At 43.6% G+C, this 26055-nt stretch overlaps 1 protein-coding gene across 1 annotated transcript in view; it reads right to left on the bottom strand.

The window, feature by feature from the left end:
* MED13L (mediator complex subunit 13L) overlaps positions 1-26055 on the bottom strand; it is a 166451-nt gene that overhangs the window by 30981 nt on the left and 109415 nt on the right. Inside the window, exons 5-14 of the mRNA XM_059485067.1 lie at positions 14253-14398; positions 12892-13086; positions 12321-12512; positions 8285-8447; positions 7353-7457; positions 4378-5106; positions 3495-3717; positions 2968-3073; positions 2337-2461; positions 1078-1177 (exon numbers count right to left, since the gene is read on the bottom strand). Of these exons, the coding sequence (XP_059341050.1) occupies positions 1078-1177; positions 2337-2461; positions 2968-3073; positions 3495-3717; positions 4378-5106; positions 7353-7457; positions 8285-8447; positions 12321-12512; positions 12892-13086; positions 14253-14398 (2084 nt within the window). The remainder of the gene's footprint in view (positions 1-1077; positions 1178-2336; positions 2462-2967; positions 3074-3494; positions 3718-4377; positions 5107-7352; positions 7458-8284; positions 8448-12320; positions 12513-12891; positions 13087-14252; positions 14399-26055) is intronic.

The raw sequence follows: 26055 nt of genomic DNA, 5'->3' as shown, positions 1-26055 counted from the left end.
ACTGCAGCACTGCCCTGGGCAGCTGTGCCAGGGCTTTACAACCCTTTCAGTGAAGGAATTTTCCCAATATCCAACCTGAGCCTCCCCTGGCACACCTGAGGTCATTCCCTCTCCTCCTGTCCCTGTTCCCTGGGAGCAGAGCCCGAGCCCCCCAGCTGCCCTCTCCTGTCGGGTGCGAGAAATGCAGCAAAGCCCTCAAACCTCAGAGCACAAGTTACTATTCCCAACAGCGGTTGGCACAGTCCTTAGAAAAAAACCAATCTTATTTCATACAATTTCAGAAGTTTCCTGCACTCCCATAACCTCCCTTGTCCATGTGCAGAGCCTGCACAAGCATCACTAGCACAATCACCTATAAAAGGTCTACACCACACCTCCAATTAGAACCCAGCACTTTGATTTTAATCATGCACTTCCAGATCCAGATTAAACCCTGAAGGTGATTTTAGTTTTAATTTGTCAAATGTTCAATGCAATTTTCTTCCAAGACAGGTTGCACCATCATGGCCATGGTTTTAAATTCTTCGATTTTGTTAAGTAGAAGGATTTATACTTAAAGAGGGATTTGGTAATGGTTGAAGTGCCCAACAGTGAGCAGAGAAGAGAGGGAAAAGCTTCCAAAGGAAGATTTGTAACAAATCCCTCCCATAGTTCCAGACTAAGACAACAATGTCAACAGAAGAGTACTTCACATATCAGTAGGCTTATTCAAAATCCATGTCTGTATTACCACTGCCTCATAAAAAAATGGCAATTGCAGCACAGGAGCACTCTCAGTGAGCTCAGAGCCCCTGCAGGGCTTTGCAGTGACCCAGTGTCCCCACAGGGCTGTGCAGTGGCCCAGAGCTCCTGCAGGGCTTTGCAGTGACCCAGTGTCCCCACAGGGCTGTGCAGTGGCCCAGTGTCCCCACAGGGCTGTGCAATGACCCAGTGTCCCCACAGGGCTGTGCAGTGACCCAGTGTCCCCACAGGGCTGTGCAGTGACCCAGTGTCCCCACAGGGCTGTGCAGTGGCCCAGAGCCCCTGCAGGGCTGTGCACTGAGCCAGGGGGTGTGAGCAGAGGAGCTCGGTACTCACTGGGAGGATAAGGAACCGCGGTCCGGCCGTCCTTGCCCAGCGGCCGCTCCTCGGAGCCCGCTGCCGGCAGCTTGGAGGAGCGCAGGGCTGGGGACACGGCCTGCAACAGCAAACACTGCAGTCAGCACAGCCTGACACCTCTCGCTGGCACTGCACAGCAAACACCATGGCTGCTTTTCTACTGCCCCACCCGCTGCCCACAAGGAGTCTGGATTTTTTCTCCTCTTTCAACACTAAAAACAAAAAGAAATATTTGCCTGTCTATATATCCCCCCATAAACTGATGCATTCATATAACTATGCATTTTTATAGTTCTAAACACATACAAATTATTTTCAAAATGTTATCACAAGCCCTGGGCTTGAAATGCATGTGGCTGCTCTATTTAATTCCATGTTTGGATTACTTCAAGGTAGTAATGGGAATATGACACAGAGTGAGCCCAACAGAGGCAAATGTTAAGATAGGAAAAACATTAGAGCTGTCCAGGTCAACTTCAGAGAAGAAAGTAATTTTTTATTTTGACAGAACAGCCCTCTGGTAGATTTGCATATTAACTGTGGCATCTGAAGTGCAGTTTGTGTGGAACCATAGTAAGGAAATTAGTGCACTTCTAAAGTCCTGTCAAGAACAAGGCATAAGACTTTTAAACATTGTTATGTACTAACAGTCACTTTAAGACCACCTTCTGTATCATTATGGTTTTATTAGATTATGCTTAAAGATAGTGACTATCCAAATCTTTGCCTTCCCAGGCAATTTACTGCCCCTCGTAACTGATATAAATCTGCACTTCCCTCTGTATTTCCTAACATGCAGCAACTATTTCTCTTTGCACTGAAATGAAGTGCTTGGAGGAACATGAGGTAACATGACTCAGAGAATTACTGGAATCCTGTGAAGTTGAATTTTTTTTTTTTTGGGCAGATTCTCAGACAAGGTAAAAGAACCCAACACCAATTAATAAAACTTGGATCTTTTCCACCATAATTCTCAAACAAAAATTCTGATGAAAGCCTAGGACACAGAACTAGATATTTACAAAGCAGCTACATGGCTTTCCCTGTGGAAGCTCCTTACAGCCTGTCCATGGAGGATGGATCTCCTGAGGGATCTCTCTCTTTGCCAGCAATGCTTCCTAGCTAAAATCCAAGCCCGCCTACCTGGAAACTCTCTCTTTCCCATCTCTTAGGGATAATCATTCCCACTAGGAATCTGTTTCTTGGCCTACAGAACACTCATCCCCACAAGGACTCACCCCAAGCTCATCCTCGTCGGAGTTGTCGAAGATGTTGTCGAGGTCGTGCAGGGACGGGGCCAGGTCGGTGACCTGGGTGAGGCTGCCGGAGCCGGCCCTGCCGGCAGCGCCCTCCTGCCGCGGGTCTGCCAGTGCAGGGAGGAACGGGAACAGTCAGGGAAACTGAGCACGGGCAGGGAAACTGAGCACGGGCAGGGAAACACAGCACGGGCAGGGAAACACAGCACGGGCAGGGAAACACAGCACGGGCAGGGAAACACAGCAGGGCCAGGGAAACACAGCAGGGCCAGGGAAACACAGCACGGGCAGGGAAACACAGCACGGGCAGCAGCACAACAGCACTTCTGCCCCCCAGCACTGAGCCCTCTGCTCTGCTGGAGCCCTGCAGGCTGAGCAGCAACCAGCCAGGGTCAGCCAAGAAACAAGGAAGGAGCTGTTGCTGCTCATTTAATATTCTAAAATAGATATAATTGTTTTTATAAAAAGGACAAGGAAAATCAAGTTTTTTCCAGCTTGGGGACTGTCTGTAGCTCTGATGTTACAGACAAAAGTTCAGATGTGATTTTTCCCTCCACATGTTATTTCATATAGGTATTTTTGCTTTGCAGACCAAATTAGAGCTGTAACTCACCAGTCTTAGGAGCAGAACTGAAAATGGACATGGCATCTTTTCCATCAGGAACTGGTGTGGAATGGCCCGCTGGGGGGATTTCCTTGGAACCAATCCCATCTTCTGACTATACAAAAAATCAAAGAGATTTCATGGCTATGAATTTAAGCTATGTAAGAATAAATGTTTTCCTATGTCCAGGCAGACTCAGGGGTCAGAGTTAAATATAAGATTTACAAAAGATTCCATGGACATCATTGACCTCTGACAGCCAGTCCAGGTAATTAACCACCTCAAATTCTCCAGGAAAAAACATCTTTTAGAATGTTTGCTTGCACAGCCAAACACCAAAACAGCTCCATAAAGGATAAGATACATAAGGAGCATCATGCAGGTAATAATATAAAATAATTTTTTTTTTTTAAATATATGTCTGATCTTGTTTTGTGGAACAGACTTGTGTCTTCCAGAGAGTTGTAGAGCAAACACTGTGCTACAGGATAAATCCCACAAGAACATTAATGCCAAAGACTGGATTTGCACCTTACCTTGTTCTTTTTCAAAGGATCTTTCTCAGCCCCAAGTTTGCATTTTTTATTGACAGTGAAACTGTACTTGATGTCTCCATCTTCGAAGGTGTAAGGATCACTGGTGTCCCCCCAGCCTTCTCCAGGGGGTTGTAGTAGAGGCAAGGGGTCAAGATAGTTCAAGGTCTGCACTGGTTTCTGCTCTTCCAAAATTTTAAACCGTTTATTAGGTTGTGCTAAGAGCCTGAAGTGAAAATAAACAAGTAAGGCCAACATGAAACAAAACCAGCATGATCTGCAGCTGTCACACAAACACAGCTCACTCCATTCCCCTTGATCAAGTAGAAATGTTACAAGCACTACCCTCTCAAATAAAGGATGTATTGGATACATTTAAACATTAAATACCTTACTGTATTAAGGCCTACTTTGGGACAATGAAAGAAGAATCAATTTTGTCACTGTATAAATGAAAACACTTTGAAGTCAAGCCTTCCTATGTTTTTCAGGCTGAAACTCTTTTCAGCCTAGCAAACTCCATTGTAATTATTAAACCCAATAGTCTTTTAACTCAATAACTCTTCCTCAATTAATTTTTCCTATACATTTTCATTAACTACTCTCTCTGGTGCATTTTTTAAAATGCATTATCAGAATGCTACAGTCATTTTTAGGTTAGCAAAAAATACAAAAATAGGTTACACAGAGATTGATCAGTTCTTTTAGTGTCGAACAGAAAGCCAGATATGGAAAAGGCAAGCATCCTGCACTAGAGTGTTTCTATTTAACTATTTGGTGCTCTCTGTGATGGTGAAGGCTTAGCCTTTCTCAGTTGAAAAGCAGAAATTAAGAGTTTGGTGATGATTAGAACTGCCCAGCTCCCCTGCTCAGAGTGCTCTCTCACCTTTTCAGTGCAGTGCTGTCGGGGTTGATCTCCATCCTGCCATCATACCTCTCACACGGCAGCTCCGGCGGCCGGAACTCGGGGTCGTCACTCGAAGGGACACTATAGGTCCTCCACACGTCCACGGCCTCGTTGCTCTGAGTTATGCCACAGTACAAGGCTGTCTCACTGACCTCTGCCATCAGAGGTAACCTCTGTCCCACCACGACTGTCCTGTCATCTAAGCTGGGCAGTGGCTGCAGCTCCAGCCCGCTGCCGTAGAGTGCTGGGTTCACAGGAACGGAAGGGGGGTCCAGGTTCTCTGCCTCCTGACCTCTGGGCTGGGGGCTCAGGGTGGGAGGCAGAGGGGAAGTGGGGGAATGGGGTGAATCCATAGGATTCATATTTATTTGCTTGCTTGCATTTCTAGTAGGTAGCGAGAGCGGCTTCTCGTATTTCCTGGAACTGGGGACTTCCAGGGCGGCCTCCATCCCGGCCAGGCCCAGCTTCTGCCCGGCCGCCTCCTGCTCCATGCAGAGCTCTTCAGTCACCGAGGGCCGATGGTGGAACGGCATCAGGGGCCTTTTCTGCAGTTTCTCTCCCTTGTCCTGCCGCTCGGTGGTTTTGTGCTTTGAGGAGGCAGGAGGGGGCAGTGCCGAGGCCGCCGCCGTCCCCACAGGGAAGCCGGGCTGGGGCAGCGTGGGGGGCCGGCCCGAGGCAGCGGCGCAGCGCTGCTTGAACACCTTGTGCCTGCAGGAGAGGAGAAAGCACTCACTGCACGCTCCGGGCCACCCACCGCAGGGGAAAGGCAAAGCCAAAGAACAGCCCTGAGAAACCCCCTGTCTGCTCCTGACCTGTTAACAGGCTTCTAATTTCTGCCTGATGCAGGAAGTTTGAATAAATATTTTTAAATATTCAAAACAAAATAAAGCAGTAACATACAATCTTTTTACTGGCTTCTTGTGGCTTTTTTCACTTTGCATTCAGTATCTTTGAGACTGAGAAGCACAAGATTGAATTTCAGTGTTTCAGGTCCTGCTAAAAAGTATTTTCATCATACTGATGATGATTCCCAATGATGTGACAACAGGGATATAACTCTGCCCATACTTTTACTGGTCTTTTTTGTTGTTCAGGGCTTTTTGTTTAGCTGTTTATTTGATTTTATTAAGCTAAACAGAAATTGAAAGATGTGTTTGCACTTAACATTGAAACCTGTTTAAAAATAAACACCATTTCAAAATGAATCACTCCATTCCTATTTTATGAACAACAGGACAACAAAAACCCATTTCAAAACATGTAATGTGCTTTTTACTTAAAAAGATAACCTACATGATCACAAGTGAAGTGGGCTACATTGGAGACACCCAAGCCTGTATATGGGTGCAGACACAACATTTTGTGCTTGCTGTCCCTATTCCCTGGAAGCATCCAGGCTGTGTGGGGTTATCCCAGCTTTCTGCAGGGCTTTGCTGTTCCCAGGACACGCTGCAGATTCCCTGCAGCAGCAGATGGTCTGTGCCTGCAATCACCCTAATGTGCAGCTAATGCCCTGGTAACTGGAGATTTGCCTTAAGCATGTTCTTGTAACATTTCATTGCCTTAATTCTCCATCATTCACCATATTTTAAGTGACTGCAGAGAATTATTTCAGACATTTTGCTCCTCACACACCAAGCTGGGTCTGCAGGAGACTGAATTTGATGCTGAGTACCAGACAGCCCTTTGAGACTCCAGATCTAAGATATCATGACATTTATCCAGTACATGGAATGGGCACAGAAATTACTAAAACCATTTTTATATGCCAGTAGCTGCTCAGGTTCTGCAGCTACACACAAAAAACTTATTGCTGTTTGAAACCAGGTACTGCCTTCATTTTAAGGATAATGTTTCCATTTCTCAGCTGCTGTGTTTACCAATTCCAGCATGATGCAGTTATCACTGAAGGGATGAACAGACAGCGTGAAATTCCAAGTGCAGCTGAACCTATCCATAGAACCAGGCTCCCACTGCCCACTGGTGATCCCCACATTTTCCAGGCAAAGCTGAACCTCAGTTTTCCACAGGAAACACTTGGCATTCTGACAAAACACTTATCTGTTCCAAATTCTTGAGTATATAAATACAAACAATGTGTATAATAGGGGGAAGAGCTACAGAAAGCATCTTCTAAGGTTGAACATCCACCTCTTCATCCCTTCCTCTGACTACACAAAGAACTGCATCCTTGAGAAATAACTTCTCTTGGTCAAGGTGCTTTTATCACCTATCTTACAAGTAGATGGTGACCTTGGGAATTAAGAATTTCAGTAGAAGTGTTTCACAGGACTATTTACTGCAAACTGGGGGCTTTTCTAGCCCTGTAACATCTCTCTGATAGTTTTAAGAATGGTTAAGCATATTGGTGATGATGGTTTGCCTTTCCTGAGTGAGGAGTTCTGGAATTCTAACCACCCAAAGATGACAGATAACTTTAATAACCTCCTAAAGTGTTTGTGAGTGAGCTGTAAATTCTTTCTGATCCAGTGGCAGAGGGTGACCAGGCTCCCAATGTTTCATATTCTCTTGTGTGGGTTTGGTGCCATGGCAATCAACCAGAGGCACATGAAGTGTTTTGCAGGGATGTTTTCCCTTTTCCTCCAAATATCAGGATGATCACAAACTTAGGAAGACCCTGCCCTCTTCACCACAGGCCTTAACCACTTAACCAAAGGTTACAGCTCTGAAAAACTGCAGGATGAGTTCCTTATGAATGGGAACTGTTGGAGTGATCCTGGCCACAATACCATAATTTTCCCATTTGGATTGGCTCCTGCAAGTGACAGTGGGCTGAGATGCAGATTCATCCCCCAAATGTGATCACAGGTTTGATATTACAATTTCCTTGTGTCTCAGCTGAAGCTGAGATAACTCCCTTCTGTAATGTATCTCTGCCTGAATTAAGCAGGGGCCTCACAATATGACAAATGTTTATTCTCTTCAAAGCTCACCTGGAACAAGAACAACTGACTCTTTGGACTGGATCCACAAAATCCCATGAAACACTATTGTTAGGAACTTCCTCCTCCAAATTTGCAGCTGTAATTTGATTCCTCCTGAAGAAGAGAAAATTATTTTAGTAATCACCACCTTTTGAAGAACAAAATTTTTAAAATGTACATAATTCATTGTTCCCCTCAGATAAATTACTTCCTTCTACCTGACCTTTGAAATTGACAGCAGATCCCTGCACTACTCCTTAAATTTACAGTTTGATTTATGTAGGAGGAAGGTCTCAGCTCTGTGTCACATAACTCTGTCTGGAGTCCAAGTGCAAGAAACAAGGGGAAAGCCATTTAAACTGTTTCTGGAAATTAGTCTGACATACCAAATGAGGAAATTGCATAGATATAGGAAAGAATAAATATTTCAGGGCTCACCATGCCATGATACACTTTAAATCTCCAGTACTAAAGGTCTATGATACTAACATCAATTTATACACACTTGTCAATTGAAATTTTAGTCCAACTCATGTAAGGCTTCACAAATACTCCCCTTAGAGCCCTAAATATCAAATATATACAATGTGTTCTGCAGTCACCCAGCTTTCAGTATAGTAACTACAACAGGAGATGGGAGCTGCCATCTCTAAATCTGAGAGCACTTGGCTGAAGGCACAACCTATGGATGTGTGACCTCAAGGACTGTCACAATTAGGGTACACAACTGCAAATTCAATGGGAACTGTCAGGAGTTCTCAGCTGAACAGAGGGATAAATTTTCTTTAATAATACATTTTCTTTGATAATGATGTTTGGCATCATTAGCTCTGATTGGTGGCAAAGGAACCCTGTAAAGAATAACATTAAGGCAAACGATGACAATTTTAGCTGTATATTATGTGTTATAAATAAGCAAAGCATGAGGACTGCTGCCATACTTGGACTGTGCCCTGTTGAGGATGCATTCCTTCCACACACGGTGAACAATACGGTTGTGAAATTTGGGAGTGATCTTGCTTGATTTCTTTGGACTGTGGACACTGACTGTCCCCTCCTGCACAGCTGGGTGGCTGATGCTGCTCTGAGAGCAGCCACTTTCTCCTGCAAGAGAAATAAAGCATTAATGTCAGAACTGTTCTTCATATTGTCACTTGCTATTTTTTCCTGGAAGTCTCTTAGCAGGCTGCTGACTACACCAATGTTCACATTCACTGGGAATGCTCAGAGCATCCTTACAAACACATTTAAAGCAACACTTCCTTTGAGGTAACAGAGATGGCACTGGGTTGTACCACAGGCATGGGCAATAGAATTGTGCAAGTACTGCACCTCATGTGATGTGATACATTCTGTATATTCTATATCTCTGTGTATCTATAAAAAATACACTCCCTAATAAATGGAGGTACTTTAGATAGCCCCTTCAGCTCTGGACCGAAACACTAAGAAATAGTGAAGATAGAGCTTTTTCATTATTATCCTGTATGTTAAACTTGAATTTATATAGTCTTTGGTGAGTTGCTTTAAAGACAAAATTTATTGTAATATGGATGGTCCTAAAAGCATCTATTAAGAAAACTAATAATAATTTATGTAGAATATTTCAAAGCAAGGATCAGTTCTTTTTACTCAGTATTAAACCTCACTAAGGAAATGAATGGATCACTGATGCTTTCCTACAGACACAAGCTAGGAGAGCTGGGGGTGCTCAGTCTGGGGAAGAAAAGGCTCCAGGGAGAGCTCAGAGCCCCTTGCAGTGCCTAAAGGGGCTCCAGGAGAGAGGGGGACAAGGGACAGGACACAGGGAATGGCTTCCCACTGCCAGAGGGCAGGGACAGATTGGTAAGGAATTGTTCCCTGGGAGCGTGGGCAGGCCCTGGCACAGAGGCTGTGGCTGCCCCTGCATCCCTGGCAGTGTCCAAGGCCAGGCTGGACAGGGCTTGGAGCAGTCTGGGATAGTGGAAGATGTCCCTGCCCATGGCAGGGGGTGGATTGAGGCTGAGGTCCTTTCCAACCCAAACCAGTCTGGGATTCTGTGCCATTTCTTTACAATATGCTTGAACTGAAATACTAAAATCAAAACTGGCTTTGTTGAGATTTTCCACTTGAGATCTACACTACTACAGAAATTTCCAACAGCTTATCACCAGTAGATACACTATTAACACAGCATACAATATTCTCAGTATGTATTTTCTGTGTGGTTATCAAAGAGATAACAAATGAAGATATTACTTCAACATGTTTGAGAGCCTGAAAACTCTCTCCACTCCATTTCTTCCTGTGATGCAGCAGCTTTTCCCAGCTATTGTACAAGCAGATGCAAGTTCCTGCCCTGCAATGTGTTTCTGTTTAGCTGAACTCCAGCACATCCATCCTGCCAAGGCCGAGCTGCAGCAGCAGAGGGAGCTTTGGGTCTGCTGGCCCGGGCAGGAGTCGCTGCTCTGGGCTGGAACAGCCAGGAGGGATCTGCTGCATTTTCACAAGGTCACACCAGGGTACAGAACACTTCGTCCTCCCGCTGACGCAATCCAAGCAGCCTCAAGTGTGAAGTGCTGAGGGGACTCAGAGCTGCACAGCACTGCAGCTAACAGGGAATCCTGCTGCTGGCTGCCAGGTGATTTGCAAAACACAACTTCTGAAATGGTGCACAAGCTGCCTAACCCTGCATCTTTGATTATTCACGTTATGTATTTCTTTCTCCAGTTAGATCTTCCCTGTTTATCTTTCCGTAAAGTCAAACATGGAAACCCCTGGCCAGACTGAGGCTTGTGCCTCTAACCATGAACTTCACTGGCTTTCAAATGTTCTCCAGCAAGTGGGAACTTGACAGATAATCAAAAAACAAACAGGTCAGAACTTCAGAATTGGCAAATGTGCCCTCCTTTGGAGAAGGGGAGAAGGAATGTGTATATAGACAAACATCACATGGACACAGAGGCATCACGTGTCAACAGCAGGAGGAAAACAAGGATAAGTCTGATGGGAAGGGAAGGACAGGAGGCACGAGAGGATAACCAACGAACTACCAGGGCTTTCAAGTTACATTGGAATGCATTAATTATTGCTTTCTATAATTATGTAATATTTTTATAGCATACAGTACAGCAATATACAGCATAACAGGAGACAGAACTGCACAGCAGGTAAAACCACTTTGTTCTCACACACTAACATTAATTTTTGTCCATGAACATCCCTGGCACAGTCCTGGAACACACAGAGATACCTCTGGCAGGTAATGGTGCAGTGAATGGAGGACACAGCAGCCCCCACCAGAGGCCACCACACAACCCCTGCAGTCCAGACTGGTTCCACTGGTGAAAAATGCCACTCACCAGTTCCAGTAACAACTTGTTTTGTTACATACTTTAGACACAACCATGGAAAATGTGATTAAAAGAGAACTGAAGAGATCATCTAGTCCAGTCCTTGCTTTAAAGCTGGATCAACAAATTTAACTAATCTGTTTCTTAAAAACAACCTTACAAAATGCCCCCACCAAACCTCCCAAAACCCATCACCCATCTGCTAATGGAACTTCTGTAGCTTCCCAATAGCCAACTTATTCCAACACTCAGAGCAAGTTATTCCTCCTGTTTAACCTAGTTTTGCTTCACTCCAGTTTAGATTCATTACATACTGGTTGCAGATAAAAGCCTATTCTTTTTCTCCTTGAAATTCCACTTCTCTAGACTAAACCACCTCAATTCTGTCCATCCTTTCCTGGAGGTCCTGTTTGCAAAATCCAGGCTCACTCTCACTGTACTTTCTTGAACTCCAGTCACTTTGTCCACATCTTTAGTTGCTCCATACTGGACATGGCACTAAACCCACATTTTAAACAGTATTGGGCAGAACTGAAGTATTATTCCTGTGCCTCACACTAATCCAGTTTCTGGGTCCCATTAGTGATTCTGGACTGCATGACATGCTTTTCCAATCTATTTCTCCAGTTTTTCAAGGTCTTTTAAAATGGTTTTTGATAAAAAAAGAATTCTTTCATTGTTTGCTGGAGAGGCATCCCTCTGATACAAATTCATGCTGCCCTCAAACAACAGCAGAGATCAAACAGAAGCTGTGACTGCCAGATTGGACAACATGAACACTTTTATAGAAAATACAGTTTATGAATATTTAAAAATAGAATCCTCCTTGTAATACTGTACAAGTTTAAAGGGTTTTGAAAATCTTAAAAACACAATAGCACATTAAAATATGCATCAATACTTGAACAGAGATTGTTATTTAAATGGTGATTGTCTTGCTTCAGTCATTAATTGGCTTCTGGCTTATTTTAGCTCTCAGTTCCTTTGAAAAACACCATTCCAAGTGAATTTACATCTCATATTCTGACTTATTAGCAGTAAATACTAAATACTTTGATTGTCTTCCTCCATAGGCTCTAATCATGGACAAATAATCCAGACATGTTTTCTTTGCCTTTGCATCAAGGTTCAAAGGTTAGACTTGATGATCTTAGAGCTCCAACCTCAATGGCTCTGTTATGCCAGGACTGACCCTGTTGATGTGACAGAAGTGTCTCATAAAGGCTAAGCTTGGGAGCTCCTCAATGAGGGCATAACAAGGATTCTTTAGCCCCACCTGGCTGCACAGTCTCACAAAAACTTTGTGTCTTTGACACTTCTATTGCTCTGTGAATTTTAGCAAGTGCTGCCCAACAGGTTAAAAAAATCTCCAAGTTCAAGCAGAAGGTTGCCCAGCGGTGAGAGGTTTGTGTTGCTTTGCAGCACTGCACACAGATGTACCTACAGGAAATGGAGCTGAACTGAATTCACCCTGTTTTGTGTAAAGGGGTGTTCACAGCACTGGCTTCCCTTTACTACAGACCTACAAAGTCCCCCCCAGCCCTCCTCCCCTGCCTGCCTTTACCCTGCCCCTGCTCACACATGCACTCCCCAGGAGCTAAGCAAAACCCAGAGTGTGAGCCCATCTCCCCAGCCCACTGCTTACCCATAACAGCCTGCTCTGGAGAGGTGGGGGGAGTCAGGGGCATCCCACAGGTACTGACAGGATCCTTCACGCTTCCAAGCCCCTGCTGTCCCACATTTATATGGCCTGCAGCACTGGCAGAGCTCTGTGACACTGGGATGTCACTCTGGGAGATGAGAACAAAGGCTGAAGGATACACCATCCTCACACCCCCTGCAGAGAGATGGAAAACCACAAGTCTTAGACACACCTGATAATATCCAGCAACCACAGCTACTTCCACTTGTTTTCAATGTCAATTTGACAAAACTTATTATCTGAAATACAAAGAGCTAAGAATTTCCATGCTAATATACATCCAGCCCTCTGTAACCAGCACAGAGCTGAAACAAGCAGCTCAATCCAGTGAATAATGGCATCAGGGATACAGGGAGCTTGAGGCGACAGAACTACTCAGATGTTCTGGTGTCAAGAGAGCTACAAGAGAATATAGGAAAATTATAATGGCTCTTTCTGATTAATTAGATGACTTTTTTTTTTTTTCAAATCAGGAGGAGGAAAATAATCCTTCAGGCAGAATATTGAAACTTACCAACAATGACTTCAACTGCCACAGGGAAATCGTTGTCATATCCCAGCTCTTCCTCCTCTTTCATGCCTTCCTTTTTCTTCAGCACCATGGGGTAGAAGTACTGCCACTCCTCCATCAGCTTCCGAGTGGCAGGGTCTGACATCTTGTACGACTGGCCCGTCAGGGTCCCGTTCAGGCCGTAAGGGCTCACCAGCACTGCAACACAACAAAGAGCAGCCCTGAAGGGCTCACCAGCACTGCAACACAACAAAGAGCAGCCCTGAAGGACTCAGCAGCACTGCAGGAGAACAAGCAACACTCCCACAGCAGGGCTGCTCCAGCTCTGCCTGAGCCACTCCTCCACTGCCTGAGGACTGAAGGGTCCAGGGAAAGCCACTGCAAAACCCAGTGCAGGTGTGAATCCAAAGCCACAGAGCACTGAGCCCTCCTGAGCTGACACAGGACTCTGTGGCAGTTTGGGTTCATCATTTCCACTGTGAATGAAATTCCAGCAACCCCAGTGTAGTGAAATAGCATTCAGGGATGAGCACGCATGGAAAGAAGAGAGGACGGCGACATTTGAAACTTCTCAGCTTTAAAAAGGATAGATAATACATAAACAAGAGTCACAACAAACAAGGAAAATGACTTGCTTAACAACAGGTATTTCCATTCTGACTCAATTTCGTTTTTAGTTGTATTTGAGTCATGAATTCAGCTCACTGAAATAAAATGTATGACTGAAGTGCCTCAGCCTCTGTCAAAGCTTTTTATGTAGACACAAAATGTTTTCAATAAAGCTTCTATAAATTAACATCTCTATAAATGATCATTTCATGTGTCTCTGGGTGTTTTTTTTTTACTTTGTGTTGAACTTTACTAAGATTTCTTGCTTTAATTGCTTTGAAATTATAATTTCAGACTGTAGTAAAGACAGCATAATGCAATGACTCAAAATTCTTAATGTTTTTCTTTTTTTTTTTTAGAGCATCACATGAAAACTGCATTATGAATTTACTAAGCCATCAACTTAATTCTGTAAAATTTTAATTTCTTACACTGGCAATTAAATAGTCACAGATACTTGAAGTTTTTCAATGTTTCTGCTACATTTCCACACACCCACCCCGTGTTTTTAAAATAAACCAGTAAATAGTTGCCAATGTATGAATGAAAATCAGTCCTGAACCAGATAAGCTCAGTATTTGGATCCTCATAGGATTCACAGAGAGACCATGTCAGAAAACCACATGTGTGCACTGACTTTCTTAAATACTGAGACTTTTTAAACTGAAATGATGGATTGGTTTGGCATGGAAGGTTACCAACAATGAGAACAGACAGCAAGCTCTGGAGAACCATCCCCCAGGGCAGCTCGGTACCTTGGAAGGGCGAGGGGGAGTTCTGGGCCATCTGGATGTGCTCCTCGGTGATCAGGTAGATGGGCTGGTGCTGGGCGATCTCCACGCTCGTGCACACGTTGCTCTCCCCGTGCAGGAAGAACGTGAAGGCACACGACAAGTGCTCACTGCAGGACACAGGAGACAAAAGGAAACATTTATCGGGGTTAATGGGCTCCGGCAGGGAAATTCTGAGCTCTGAGAGCAAGCACACACCCTCCCGTCCTGTCCTGTGGCTCATTGCCTGGCTGGGAATCATATAAACAGAGGGATCTGTCACCACACAAATAACTGACAGTGTTTTCTTACTTGTTTCATTACAAGTAAATGGGATTTTAACCAGAATTCAAGAGGAAAAATTATGGGTCTTTAGAAATTCTTCAAAGTTCGCCCTGTGAGAAATAGCCACTCACTTTTCATAATTTAGATAGGTTTATTAAACCTTATCAAAAATACAACAGAAGACTGAATAGAGAAAAGGTTACAGCACCAGGAGGAAAGGATTTTCCCCACCATGTGCTTCCCCACAAAATGGAGGTTTTGCCTTTTAATCCCTCCCAAAAACTCTGTCCATCGACTCCTTCTTCACCATCCAGTGGTGGAGTTTACTTTCTCAAACCTTGACTGGAGGTCAGATGTCACACAGTGACATGCCCATCCTCCCAAATATCCCAATCCCAGCTGTCCCTTGAAAACAACTCAGGGGTAAAAAAATCCCTTTTCTTAACCTATATCCATGATATTTGTCTGTTAATTGTGAGAGTCAATCATTGCATTACTCATCTGTCACAACCCCACAATGAGGTCCAGCTGAAAAGAAACAAAGGAATAGGAAAGATGTTTGCCTAACAGCTAATGAGAATCTTGATTAAAAATATAAAAGCACATGAATATTACAGAAAGTTGTCAACAACCTAAGGTGAACCATGGATTTGCCACTGCTGACCCAATTTAACTTGAAATGAACTGTATTGAAAATGTTTTCACTTCATTCTACCCACAAAGTGACTCACATCACAGCAAAGTATTTGCTTAAATATTCCTTGCTGCAAAGCCACAAGAAAAAAGAAAACAAAGCACACTTCATGTTTTTAATCCTCATTTTAATCAACTAAAAATGTACAGAGCTGCAGTAAGTGTGCAGAGATTTTCCTGTCCAGTTCAAGAGCTGTGCAGTTTTATGGGTGTTGGCTTTGGCACAGGGCCAGCCCTAACAGGACCCGTTTTACACACAGCTCTCACGACCTGCACCAAGAGGAAAAACCAAAGGCAATTACAACCATCTCAGTTCAGTGTTCAAGTCAACCAACTGCTCTGCTACTGCTGCCAGGTGCTTTTAAACAAAGGCACTGATGGTCTAGAACTGGGAGCTGCTCTAATCTCTCTAAATCTCTGAATGATTCCACAGAGTAACTTCTCATCCTGTAGCCCAAGTTACTCTTCTGTGAAGCTCAAATCCTACCACAAAAAGAAAAAGTTCAGCTGAGAAAAGGTTACTGAAATGCCAGGCAACAGCCACACTTCCCTGGGGTTGCCATCCACAATTCTGAAGTACTTTGTAACAATAATTCAGTAAATAAAAGGTTTCATTATGTTTCAGTTTTCACAAAGGAAAGAAATTTCACTGTCCTCAGTGATGAAGTGGGAAATGGATTGTTATGTTACATGAGGAAGGGAGGGAACAGGACATGGCACAAAATGGGTCAGACTCCAGGTATTTCTGTCCTGCCCCAAGAAGAGAAGCAAATCAATTAATGTAATAAAACCCTCTGAACAGTGGATTTCTGCACATACAAGAAATACAAAATTATAGCAAACCAATCATTTAAACAAAGCCCATTAGTTTCCTTACACAGCGTGAACACTTTTAATATAAAGAAGGTTTTAATAAATAAAAACTCCATGAGAAATCTGGTGTAAGATCAAGTGGGGATAATGTCTGCAGAGAGTTCACATGCAGCAGGTCAGCATTTCCAAAGCAGAGAGCAAAGCTATTTTTTTTAGCTCCTGTCTTTAGGATATACACAGAAACACTCTGGATTCTGCAAGCTTCCTACAGGATTTAACTGTGGGTCTTGCTTGGCTGCTATTGAACTGAAGGGAAAAAATTGAGACCATCCAGGGAGACTCTCGAGTGTCTTGCAAAGTGCTCTGGCATGAACAAATCATGTGAAATCTTATGCAACACTCACAGCTAGCCATAAACCCTGTGAGGATAAGGAATACACCAAATCAGAGCTTGAAAGTCAAAGATTCATTTGGTTTTGGAGGGCAGGCACCAACTTTCAAGTGAGAATCACCTAACAGCAGAATTAGTAACTGAAATTACAGAATTAGACAGCTCCAGACTAAGAGTACAGACAACTAATTATGGGGGGAAGAGGGGTACAACAAAGCTCACTCAGTCCAGCAGTGCCCTCCTCCTTCAGGCCAGAGCTGCTGGCACAAGCCCCCCTTGCCCAGCAGGGCAGCTCCAGCCAGGCCCTGTGTCCTGTGCCCTCCCCACAGCTCTGCCAGAGCAGAGGCACTGACACACAAGTGAAGCTCCCTCTGGTGCCAGTCAGAGCTCAGCTTTCAAGACCAAAAATAATCAAGATCAAGGCCTGAGGACTTCCTGCAGTCCCCAGGTGTAAGTTTCCTTTAGTAACAAATCAGAATTTGATTTGGGCTGTGTCCCACTCTGACATGTGCTCCCAGCCCCCTGACACTCCTGCATGCAGCACAGCTCACACCATTCCTGAAATACCAGCCCAAAGAAATCACTCTGGCTACAAATGTGAGCCAGATCTTGGAATAAAATCCAAGTGGAGAAACCTCACCCAGCTCCAAGTAGCCAGCCCTTCACACAGCCCCAGCACAAGGCTTCACCTGATCCACTGAGCTCCACTGTACCTATAAAGTTCCAAAACTCACAAATTGCTCAGACCCTCACCAGAATTTTCCAAGATTACCAATATCCAGTTTTCCTACAAGATCCACTTCTCTTTGCACCAACAAAAAACTGAACACAATATGCAGATCAGACCAGGATTCCAAAAAACATTCAACACGATGTTCAGACTGATTTTTTGTTTTATTTACATTTATTTCAACCCAGTTCAAAAAGTGAAGTTGACAGGCTTTTGAGAAGTCCCTCTCTGCAGGTTTTTAATCAGTCTCATTTCTGTATTCTTTTCTGATCAGATGATATAACTATCAGAAACCACCAGGAAGGTACATGAAATGGCTTCCAAATGATCTCCCTACTCCTCAGAGTCTATTGGGCACCTCGAGCTGCCAGCTCAGGACAAGAACAATAATGCAAATGTTGCTAATCTTGCACAGCTGTGCTGTACATTCACTTTGCACACACTAAGGAATTACACCAGGAACAAAGGGCAGTCAGAGGCACAGTTTGACTCCTCTGACTCTGTTAATAATAAATTTACTTTATACCTTTAAATTTGAGCCTGTTTTGCCCTTAAAGTGTTTTCTCCCAGCCTTTATCTCAATTCATGAACCTGTTTTTCCCCCTCCTCTGCCCAGCTGCAGCAGAGAACAGTGAGTGAACAGTTTTTGTGGGTACCTGGCATTTCAGCCAGGGCCAAACCACAACAGAGCAAATGTGTGCCATACTCTGGTCACACCATGCAGGAACTCGTTTTTACAGGTATTTCAGAATCCTTTCTTTGCTTTCTCAGTGCCTTACAGCTGCCTTGGTTAGAATGTCATCTCCCTCAGTGGAATGTACAGAACATATACAGAATATATGTTATTTTCTACTCTGGCTGCATGAAAGGTGAGGTGGGAGAAATGTTGAGCACTGGTCTGCAGCCAGCAGAACACTTTGGCACACACCTTCAACAATACTTCCACTACCTTCACTGAGACTTGTGTGCTAAAATTAAAACAACTGATTAAATAAAAGGCATCTATTAACAGAAATGCAAAGAAATAGCAATGTCAAATAACCTTCTGTAACAAAAGATCTGTGCCCTTTTACAGGTACTTTGTAACACAGAAAAATCAAGCCTTCACTTTGGCACCTAATCACCTGCAGCTGACATAAGCTGTCTTTCAGGTGCTTCCTCTGGGACCTTAATTACCTCAAATAACTTTTGAGATGTCTAAAAATGTAGCTGAATACCTTGGCAATGTAATATTTAGGCCTTCCCATAAACTTTATGAATGCCAATTTCTCAGTTACTATAAATGACTTAAAGAAAACATTACATTTACTTACATATAAAAAATCAGATGAGGATTATGAAAACTCAACTACATTTAAACTCCACAACATTGGCAGAGAAAGGGAACAACTGATGGATTCAGGTGTTGTTTCCATTTTTTGGGAGGTTTGGATAAATACCCAGTGGAACCTGTTCTGCTTTCAAACTGCACATGAAAACAATGCCAAGATATTGCAACTCCTAACAGAGTTTGGAATGTATGTACTAATGTACATCTTGTTTAAAGTTAAACTGCCCCCTACAGACTTCAAAATATACCCCAAATGTAAAAATCAAACTGGAAATCAAACTGCCAGTAACAATCACTTTGGGATTTGGGGAAGAAGATACTACAAAAAAACTAATTGAACACAACGGATTCTTTTTCTTATTAGAGGGATATTAAAACAATAGTTTTATGGTATGAATTTTGTCCTTATTATTTTAAGGACTTGAAACCATTCCCTGAAAACCCCTTTCTGCCTTGCAGTGCACAGTGTCTAAGCTTGCTTTATCCCAAACATTGCAACCTCCTGACACACCTGGAAAGTGCAGTTGGGAGCCAGATGCCTGGACTGACACTAAAAGTTCCTTAGAAAAACACAGTGAAAATTTAAGAATCCTATATTTGTACATATCCATCCTTTTTTCAGGGCTGAGAATTTAAAAAATACTTATTTATCCACAGAGGAGCTAGAGCTGCCATGCTCTGCCCTCCAGGCTGCAGACAACTTCTTCTTTCTCCTTTACTTTGCAAGCAATTGTCCACAAAGCCACTGACTGTGTATGATTAATTGCATGTTCTGATCAATAAATTGTACAGCTGCTTTAATTCTCCTCAAAGTTAAGACTGGGATCTGAAAGCCCTCAAATCACAGTTACCCCAAAATAGCTTCATCAAGTCTGATGTCAGAAAAGAGGCAGCAGCAAGGCACAGGCATTAGGAAAACTGTCAAATCACTTGTTTGATGTGGATTACAAAAAAGAGGGCATCAAAAGGTAAATTTGAAACAGAAGAGTAAGTGAGAGCAAAATCAAATACTTTCCTTTAAAGTTGCTAAAGCAAGAGGACAGGAGCAGGTCACAGTGGGGTTTGGGCAGGAGATGGCAGCACCTGGACACCCCTACAGCCAATAACACTCCAACACCACAGTAAAGTAACAGTCCAGGATGTAAATCACCTCTTCTTAAATCTTCTGGAAATAAACATCCCCAGAGAAGCCTGAACTTGAAGAAGCTCCCACTAAGGGAGGAGAAGGAAGGCTGCCTGCTTTGGTTTGAGAGAAGGCAGAGCCTCTGTGCCAGTGGCCAGTCAGGCACCCCCCTTAGCTGAGGGCAGGGATGCACTCCCAGAGCCTCCAGGGCACACCACGGTCCAGGCAGGGGCTGCAGGGCCCTGCCAGACCACTGTGGCAGCAGAGAAAGCTTCCCCACACACACCAAGAGAGCAGAGGAGCACCTGGAACAGCAAACAAAAAAGGCCAGGCCATTTTCTGGCCCTTAGGGGAAATCACACATTGAAAACCAAAAGGAAAAGCTAAAAGGAAAGCACTGCCAGGCATGAGACAATTCCAGAGTGTTCTGGACACCACAGCCTCCCAAGAGCACCCAGCCCCCTCTTCTGTACCAGAATGGGACCCCCACAGCCAGGTTCTTTCTGCTGTGGCCCCAGATCCACACTGAAACATGGAAACACCAACCTGGAGCCTGTTTGGGGCTCCATCACTCCACACATCAACCCCTGGGAAGCAAGGACTCCCTGCCCCACTGGTTCCAGAATTCTCTGTGTGCTGGAGCCAGAACAGGGCTGAGGGCTGACACTGCCCAGCAGCTGGAGCTTGTCCCAAGGCTAATGAACACCCAGCTGAAACCAATTGGGCATTATTTCACTGTATCACAGCACCTGAAACAACTTGCTTCAGGTGAACACACTGCTGGCTCATGAACAAGGGAAACTGATGTCTGGTTATACATCTCTGCCCAAAGTTACTGGTTTTTATATGGCACACAATAAGAATACAGGAGGCCAAGCTGCAGATTAAATCATATTGCTTTGGCAATGATTCCTTGTCTCTCGATTTTGTTATCTCTTTCTCTTCTCCAGCTCAAAGAAATAAAAGAGCAGGGAACAGAACATCAGTTCCCAGAACTACCAGATCTTTAATAATGGTATCTCTAAGTCCATTAGTTGTCTCACATATTTGGTTGGATTTTTTAAAAATTATGAGATGCACAGACAGAAACTTTGTGTACATATGAATTGCCTTTAATGTTTTTCCAGCAGTGAAGTAAAGCACTAAGATAGATAACAGTTTCACAATGCAGAAAGCATTTAGATAACATTATCTAAACACTTGCTGTGTTACAGACTTATTGTCTCAACACTGCCTCGGTTGTCACCAGCAAAGCCCTTGCCAAGGCCAACACACACCTCCCTAACAGGATTCCCCCCCTGATCCCATCTCCAGCAGGGAGATGTATAAATGTATGCACAGGGTGAGCCCCCAGCCTGGGCACACAGGGGGTTATTCCTGCAGCGCATCCATCAGTCTGCAGCGTGACAGGGTAAGAACAGCAGCACCTGCACGAGTCCTGGGGAAATGCTGCACATCCCATCAGCCCATTCTGAGCAGTAATTGCACTGCAGGATCACTTGGAACAAGACCCACACCAAGTCTGTGCTGGAGGCAAGGTCACATCGAGCGTCCGTAACCTCGATGGGAACACGGCACAAACTGCTCCCCTTCCCTGCCCTGCCTTATCCCCATGTCTCAGGCTGGGAGAGCTCCGGGTCTGGGTTTTTTGGAGATGCAGAACAGCAGAACAGGTTTGGCTGTGGGTAAATACCACAGTGCCAGTGCTCCTGCTGAGGAGACAGCGCCTCAGGGCAGCAGAGCTTTGCCCCACAGCTCCTGCAGGGAGGAGCAGGTTCTGCAGCAACAGCCACCCCATGCTTGCCCTGGAAATACACACAGAAATAAGCATGTTTTAATGTACTGAAGCAGTGTTCAATACCTGAAATAAAATTCCTGCAGTGAAATCCCAGTGAACGTTCCTCCCCTGGCACAGGGATGCAGTCAGGACTGTACCACACCATGTAGCTCGAGGCACTGAGGATTACTGAGTCCATTATTTGTTAATTTGTGCCACACTTCAGACTTGTGCTGATTTAGAACTGCAACTATTTTGAATTATTTAAGATGTCAGTACCAAAAAGTGATTCTGCAAGTTTATTATATTCATTATGAATTAAAATTCATTGTGATGAGACTCTGGCTCCTGCCCTATTTAGAAAACACAGAAGTTGCTGTGACCATATTTCTACTGTACTACAGGATATAGACTTTAAAATACTATATGAATGCATACAAAAAAAGAAACATGGAAGTTATTAAAGTTATTTTCAGGTTAATGCCAAAACAAACATATTTTTCACTGGAAATTCTGAGCTTTTTAAGACATATGTCCTTAGAATTCAGGAACTTGCTTATATCTGTACCAGCATTACCAGGTATTATAAAAACAATAGTACCAGCTGGTAAAAACTACAAAATGGATTATAATTAACTAGAAGATTGTGAGGATGGATGCAATATTTCTTGCTTTAGCATACTCAAAATATCAACACATCAGGAAAAATTGCATATAAAGCTTCTAAAATCCCTGCTGTTATCACCCTCCTGCCATCTCTCTCTCTGTCTGAAGCACTGTGTTTCCACACAGGGTGTGAAATGGGTCCTTTGGAAAATTAATTTCCATGAGAGATCTGATACCCTTTCAAACAAGAATGCAGGCAGATAAGCTCATATATTCAATGTGCCCCATAAGTTATTCATGGCACATGAATAAGTTACATGTTAGTTTTATGTGGAATCTCCCCAAAAGCCCTCTTTTTGCGCTGTTAGTCTCAGCATTTCTTAAATACCATCCAGCCCCCAGGACCGTCATGAGCAGTTGTGCTCTGGAGATCAGGACTGAAAAAATCCTTTTGAATATTAATAACCCCAAACTCCAGCACGAGCCTGATGAGTGCTGATGGAGGTTGGCCAACCAACTATTGCCTTTTATTTCAGCCCAAGGCATAAACTGACCTTTCCTTAACAGCTCAGCCCTGCAAAGTTTAAATGCTGGCTTCCCTTAAATTGAAGCTTTCCGTGGCAGTTTTATCTCAGATAACACAGCTATCAGTTACTCTGGCTCACAACTCCAGCTGGATGGTTGACTGGCACAGTCAAAATGATTTGTCTGTGGGTCACAGGCCCAAAGAGAGTGAAGCTTTGGGAAAAGGCTTCCCTCTACTCATAAAGGGGTAAAAATGTTATCCTTTCTACTAAGGTTTGTGTTGCACACTGGCCATCAGTGAGCAGTTAACTTTACCCAATTAAGTCAGCCCAGTTCTCAGTCTCACACCTGAATTGCAGGAGTTGTGTGTGAAGTCAGTGATGAAATCATGTTCAGCAGAGAAACAAAAAGAGTATTTAGCACTCAGGTATGGGGGAGTATCAAACCACAATTATGTTGGGAGCTTCATTTTCATAAATTAATGTTGCTCTAGGAGTAAAGCATAAGTCATCAGTGATCCCTTAGTAATTGCTTCAGACAATTCCTTACTTTAATATGTCCTTGTAGCACAGATTCACTCAAAGCCACAGCTGAGTTTGTCACCAATATTTGCTCTGTGCTCTACTGTATTTAAAACTGCACATTTAAGAAGAGCATCAACATGGAATACCACAGAAATTTATCTGTGACAAATTATCAAAAATTACCTAAATTCTGTCTTGATTTATATCTCAATTAGCTCTGAAAGCCAGAAATTGAATGCATCTGATAGTCTGATTTGACTTGAAATGGCTTTGATCTCCACAGCCATTTGTCAGAAATGACTGCTGTGAAAGCCCTGTAACCTGAGTGAACGCTGTGATGTGGATAAGCACTGCTGGGCGTTTTACAGGGCTACTCTGTTATTATGGAGGCAGAGTCTGAAAGGTCACGTTATTTGTTTATGTAACACACGTGGTGTTCTCACAAATAACAGCTCTGAGTTCCTCAGAAACCAAACATTCCCTCACCTGGGAACACCGAGCTGCAACAACCAGCCGGTACTCTGCAGACCAGGCTAGGGAGACCTAAAAAAATATTAAAATATGGGAACAAAACTAGCTGTCAATGCTCTACAAGAACCCTGACTAGCAGGTATGAGGTAGAAGGGGAAATAATATGTGAACATCACATCATTCTCAGACTGCTCCCAGCATGGGGAAGGAAGTGAAGCAGCCACTGACACTTATTTCTGCTTGCACCACATGTTTAAATTAGGGAGGAGTTGTGTGAAGCTTTAAAATTATTTTATCCAAATTCTTTCAAGATAATCAGGTCTACACAAATCCTAAAAATGAAGCTCAAAAATAATTAGAACTAAAATCCCATAAAAGAAAAGATACATGTTTCTTACAAGCAAAGAGCCAATTTTCTCCCATCAGCCAGTCTTCTCTCCCTGCTTTGTAAGTTAAGCATCACTGGCCTGGTAACAGTGCCCAGTAATTCACAAGTTAACAGACACCAGAATTCATTTGCTCTGTCCCAAGTTAAATTCCTGCAGTCTCAGGCACAGGGATGCTCTCCAGACGTGCACACAGGCTCCGTCACCACAGCCAGAGCACAGCCAGGGCGCGTCCTGCCCACGGCTGAGCTACAGAAATAAAGCCCGGCCCAGCCGAGGCTCCTCCTCTGCTCCGCAGGGCAGCACTGCCTTGTTTTTCCTGCCTGCTAATGTAGGTTAATGCACCCTTCTCCCCTTCACCCCATGGAGGCTGAGCTGTTTTCCAAAGCAGCATTATATTAGATTAAGGCCGTTCAGAAAAGAGATTCCTGGAAAAAACACAGCAAACTGAAGGGGGAAAAGGGCCACACGAGCATTTCTTGTTTTCATTAAGTTCACTCCATATGAAATTAAATTTATTGGTTTCATTCACAAAGCAAGTACATCAACAGGGAGAACTGTGGTTACCCAGGTTGCTCAACACAGAAATAATAAGAAGAATATTGTTCTCAAAATCTCAAAACTATTAATGCAGTTTTGATTTGTGCTGCTTACTGTGGGCTCCCCAAGGGAAAAGGAGGTGAGTTTTATGTCATAGATTCACATAACCATTAAAAAGAAACTCAGACTCTCCAGGCATTAAACCCCTGTATCCCCTCTCCAGTGTGAGCAAAGTTTAGTTTTTCTGGCAGGGGAACACCAGCACTGGCAGCTCCCCAGTGAGGAAGCAGCCCTGCTCCCAGAACGTGGGAGCTGGGGACCTTCTGACCACCTCACATTCACTGAGAACTGAAACAGGACTTGTAAGTGCTGCAAGACTTGATCCCCCTCTAAATTAATTTCTTCCCACAAACCAAATCCTCTGATATCTTTACATGATTATAAATCTGTAATAGTAACTCAGATATTTTCAATTACAGAATACAGAGAGAGATGAATCCTGATGGAGAGCTTTAATATTCCCAGGACTCACAGCTGAACCCTTAAATGTGACAGGACAACAGCACTGCTGCAAAATGGAAGGAAATAATGCTCAACTATACCCTGATAAAATTAAACAAAGAACCAAACCCCCTCACCCCCAAATGACAAACAAAGCCAAGAGCCTAAATCTCTCCAGATTACCTCACACAGCACACCTTGCTCAAGCACCAAGGGCTAAGCATAAAATGCCCTTCACACTTCTGTGGAAGAGCACAAGGTTTAATGAGCTACACAGAACCAAGACAAAGTTTTAAGAGCTCTGAACCTCATTTTACAGCATGGTCTCAGAGAAAATTTGCTCTCCTTTGCTGTATGGCGTGTAAAAGAGCCTGCAAAGGCTGTAAACACCTCCTAATGCACACTGAAATTTGTGCTGTAAGCCTGCTGCCAGCTGTCCTTTAGGAGGATGGCTGCATAAAATTATTTCACATGCGTCCATTATGCAGCATGATCACAATTAATGGAATAAATTTTATGATTCAAAACAAATTAAGCAACATGTAGAAAATTCTAAAACCATGAAAAATGCATTAATTTATTCATTGCCATGCATTTGTGATCTTTCCACTTTTGGAGTACGGTTTAATTGACTAGTTTAGAGACCAATTAATCCCTTTACATTTAAGTCAATCACTGAATCCTCTCCAAATAATTTAGCTCCTACATGCTGCCTCCCATTTGATGTCCCTGGAGAGTGACTGCAGTTGAAACAGGTGGCACACAAATCACATTTAGGAATGGAGAAAGAACTGCACTAGCAGGGATCCAAGGCATTAAAGATGCACAATTCAGTGATCCATGTTCACTCCCTGATCTCCACTACTCCAGCTCCCAGTCACGTCCTGAATGTTTGGGGGGCTTTAAATGACAACTGCAGGTCACACATAATTATTTTAATTTTTGTGACTTTCTAGTCCTCACCTACCTACTTCTCCTCTCTTCAGTTTTTTTACAAGGCACATGGAAATAATGCAGTGTCAAGGATGGGGAGAGATGGATTTGCCACCAAGGGAATCATTCCTCAGGAGGGGAACAGAGGTATTGGACACCA

The sequence above is a fragment of the Ammospiza nelsoni genome, chromosome 18 (assembly GCF_027579445.1).
Source record: "Ammospiza nelsoni isolate bAmmNel1 chromosome 18, bAmmNel1.pri, whole genome shotgun sequence".
Classification (NCBI taxonomy): domain Eukaryota; kingdom Metazoa; phylum Chordata; class Aves; order Passeriformes; family Passerellidae; genus Ammospiza; species Ammospiza nelsoni.
This window is presented reverse-complemented; position numbering and strand designations above follow the sequence as displayed.